Here is a 3707-nt window from a genome sequence, read left to right as displayed (position 1 = left end):
CAGATTGGCCAAGCAGTGCACAGAATACAGCTCCTTTCCAGAAAAATGTGAGGATTCTTAAAAGAGCCTTTTACTTCATTGATCATCCATATGCATGGCCACCTACAGCTGCCACAATGTCCACTAACTCCGACCAACAAGCTTCCTTTCTGTTGAAAAACTAGGAAATAAAATGGCAAAAAACATAATTAAGAAGGTGTTAAGGTTTCCCATTGACAGCTCATGCCTGTCCAGAAGGTCAAGTTCAGATAAACTCATGCTTCTAACAAGGAAATGCAGAATTGAATTAAATGCCCTCATAATTTAGAAAGAGAGAGAAAGAGAGATTCTTATCTAATTCACAGTAGAGGAACTCCACTGACTTCAATGAACTTAGTTTGGATTATTACTACTGTGAACACAACATTTTTGCATAAAAAGCCTGCACATTACATTCCCATGGAGACAATAATGTCATCAGTGGATTATATCTGTAAAGAAGCAGAGAATGAAAACATGGTCATGGGAGAAATCTGGAAATTTTATTCTTTTTGAATAACTTCCACTCAGTCAGTTTCCTCAAGGCACCCTTGATCTCCTTGTTCCTCATGCTGTAGATGGCTGGATTCATCACTGGAGGCATCACAGAATAAAGAACAGCCACCATGACATCCAGACCTGATGTTGAGCTGGAGGTGGGTTTCACGTAGGCAAAGGTGGCAGTGCAAAAGAACAAGGAGACCACAGTGAGGTGGGGGAGGCAAGTGGAGAAGGCTTTATTCCGGCCTTGCTCAGAGGGGATTCTCAGCACTGTTTTGAAGATCTGAACATACGACACAATTATAAAGGTAAAGCAGCTTAAGCCTAAGAATAAGAGAAAAGAAGTAACAACAACTTCACTGAGGTACGAGTCAAAGCAGGCGATCTTGAGCAGCTGAGGGATTTCACAGAAGAACAGATCCACCTTGTTGCTGCCACAAAAAGATAATGCAAATATGTTCCGAGTCTGCATAGTAGAGACGGGAATTCCACTGATCCAGGCACTGGCTGCCATTTGGACACAAGCTCCCCTGTTCATTATAGTCTCATAGTGCAGTGGTTGGCAGATGGCGACGTACCGGTCATATGCCATGATGGTGAGAAAAGCAAAGTCAGCCGCAGTAAAGAAAATGAAGAGAAAGACTTGGGCAACGCACCCAGAATAAGAAATCGACCTGGTGTTCAATAGGGAGTTGGCCATGGACTTGGGGACTGTGACGGAGATGGAGCCGAGGTCTAGTATGGACAAATTCATCAAGAAGAAGTACATGGGGGTGTGAAGGTGGTGGTCGACCACTACAAGGATGATAACAAGGAGATTTCCCACCAGGGCTGTCAGGTAAATTCCGAGAAACACCACAGAGTGTAAAATCTTCAGCTCCCGAACCTCAGAGAATCCCAGGAGAAGAAACTCGGTCACGGTGGTTCGGTTGGACATTTTCTTTCTCAGTACATCATGGGCTGCCTGTGGAAGGAAGGGCAAGGGCAGTGGTCAGCCTAGAGTCCTCCCCGCTCCTCACCTCTGACAATCACACCTCTAGTGAGGAGCATTGTCACACCAGTGTAAATTGCCACAGTTCCCTTACAGTCAACGGATGGCGTCTGTTTCCTCCATCTGAGGATCTGGTCCAAGATGAGGCTTGATAAAATGCAGTGTAAATATGGAACAAGTTACAACCCAAACCCAACAATCTTAGGAATGATGGTCATCCTATTGCGACAATGGAGAGCTAGTTTAGGAAAGAAGAATAAGGCTACATCTAAACTACGAGCTAGGGGAGTGATTCCCAGATCACATACACTACTTGCAATAGCTCGAGGGTGGCTAGCACAAGTCTGAAAAGTTGTATAGCCATAGCAGAAGGGGAAACTGTGCTGAATACATAGCCCCAGGGTTCAGGTGGGTTTATACTCAGCATGGCTACCGCAGGTACACTGCTATTTATGCTCAGCAAGCTAGCATGAGTACATCCTTGCAAGCTATGAATCACAGCCCTAGCTTGCTGAGTGGATGTGTCCTAAAAGTGTTTGGCTAATTTAACCTAGCAAAATGCTGCCTGAGAGGGGTTATGATCACTCTCTATAAATACGAGGAGGTAAACACCAGGAAGGGAGAAGATCTATTGATGCTAAAGGACAATGTCGGGAGAAGAAGGAATGGGGATACATTGTCCATGAGTAAATTTATCTTGGAAATGAGAAGAAAGTTTGTCCCCATCAGAGGAGGGATGATCTAGAAGAGCCTCCCAATAGGAACAGTTGGGGGCAAACAACCTAACTGGTGTTAACATGTAGCTGTGTAGGTTTAGTATGGGGATTATATGACTGGGTTGCTAGTCAGAGCAGGGGATTGGACCCAATGACCCAGGTCCCTTCCAATCATTTCTTCTTCTGACAAACAGCAGGCTAACAACTTGGACAGGAAACTAAACTTCTAAACCAGCAGCACAGCCTGATCCCCTCTTCCCAGGGAAACACAAGGACATAACCAGTGGCCCAAGCACCAGCTCATCTATGATGATTCCACACTGAGTTCTGTGCAGAGACGTCCTGCTACCTGCTTACGGATTGATTCATGGCCCCTGATACCTGTTTCTATGTAATGATGAGCTAGGAGCATCCCTCTGTTACTGCTATGGTTTATCGTTTCCTTCTCTACCTTCATGTTTGCGCTGTGCAGGTCAGTGGCAATCAGGAGACCTGGGTTAGGTTCTTGTCTCTGTCACTGACCTTCTTTATAATCTTGGGCAAGTTGCTTCCCCTTTCTGTGCCTCTGTTTCCTCTCCCTGACTTTCTCTGCCTTGTCTACTAGGACCGTGATCTCAGTTAGGGAGGGGCTGTGTTTTACTATGTGTATGTTTTCTGCACCTATTTACAGCTTTGGTGTTCAGCTGGCAGCTGTGTGGGAGAGATGATATGGGGCTAGAGCAGGAGGTCTTGATTATGTTCCTCTTCATTTCCTCTGTGTCCTTGGGCAGGTTTGAGATAGACAGGCTTCAGATGGCTGGTGCAATGCTGACTCTGAGTTTACAAGTGTCAGTGTGTATAAAACACAGCCTGCAGGCTTTGTTGCTATCCTGTTTTTTTACCTTCCCATAAGTATTTCTTTGAGACACGGTTGCAATAGAAGAAACAGGTTTGAAATGGCTGTATTATTAAATATAAGAATAATGTTTCCCACCTTTGTTTAAAGCTCAATTTCCAATTAGGGACACTCAGAGATTTTCTGCCCATTTTTGTTTTAAAATGGGATTTAAAACTAAACAAATATGTCCAGAGAAAGTTTCTGCTATACTTGAAAAAAATAATTAACTGAAAACCTTATTTTTTTTGGTAACGTAATATTTTCATTTAACACAAGTATTTTGCTAAAAACAAATACGTTTGGTTGCCAAATCCTGATTTTTTTTCTGATTTTGGGTATCTGATGCAAAGGCAAAGTTTTGCACTGATTTTTCTTCTGACTCGCTCTTCCTCTCACTTAATTGACAGCTAAAGCCTTAAAGTATTCAAACGATAATTTATGTTTAGGATCTTACACTTGCTCTGTATATTAATCCACAACTATATTCAATTGAAAAAGTGCATTTACTGTGCTGGTCACTGTGGATTTTTCCCCAGCTTGTGATGCATTTGATCCTCCAGCACCAGGATTCTTTGATCATTATTCTTCTATCTCCATTTCCCTA

At 43.2% G+C, this 3707-nt stretch overlaps 1 protein-coding gene across 1 annotated transcript; it reads right to left on the bottom strand.

Moving 5' to 3' along the window:
• Window positions 1-499: 499 nt before the first annotated feature.
• On the bottom strand, window positions 500-2683 carry LOC123346722 (olfactory receptor 14A16-like). The gene is made up of 2 exons (XM_044984193.1): window positions 2678-2683; window positions 500-1483 (listed from the first exon to the last, which is right to left on the bottom strand). Exons 1-2 carry the CDS (start codon window positions 2681-2683, stop codon window positions 500-502), a joined length of 990 nt encoding a protein of 329 aa, XP_044840128.1.
• Window positions 2684-3707: the final 1024 nt, after the last annotated feature.

The sequence above is a fragment of the Mauremys mutica genome, chromosome 12 (assembly GCF_020497125.1).
Source record: "Mauremys mutica isolate MM-2020 ecotype Southern chromosome 12, ASM2049712v1, whole genome shotgun sequence".
Classification (NCBI taxonomy): domain Eukaryota; kingdom Metazoa; phylum Chordata; order Testudines; family Geoemydidae; genus Mauremys; species Mauremys mutica.
This window is presented reverse-complemented; position numbering and strand designations above follow the sequence as displayed.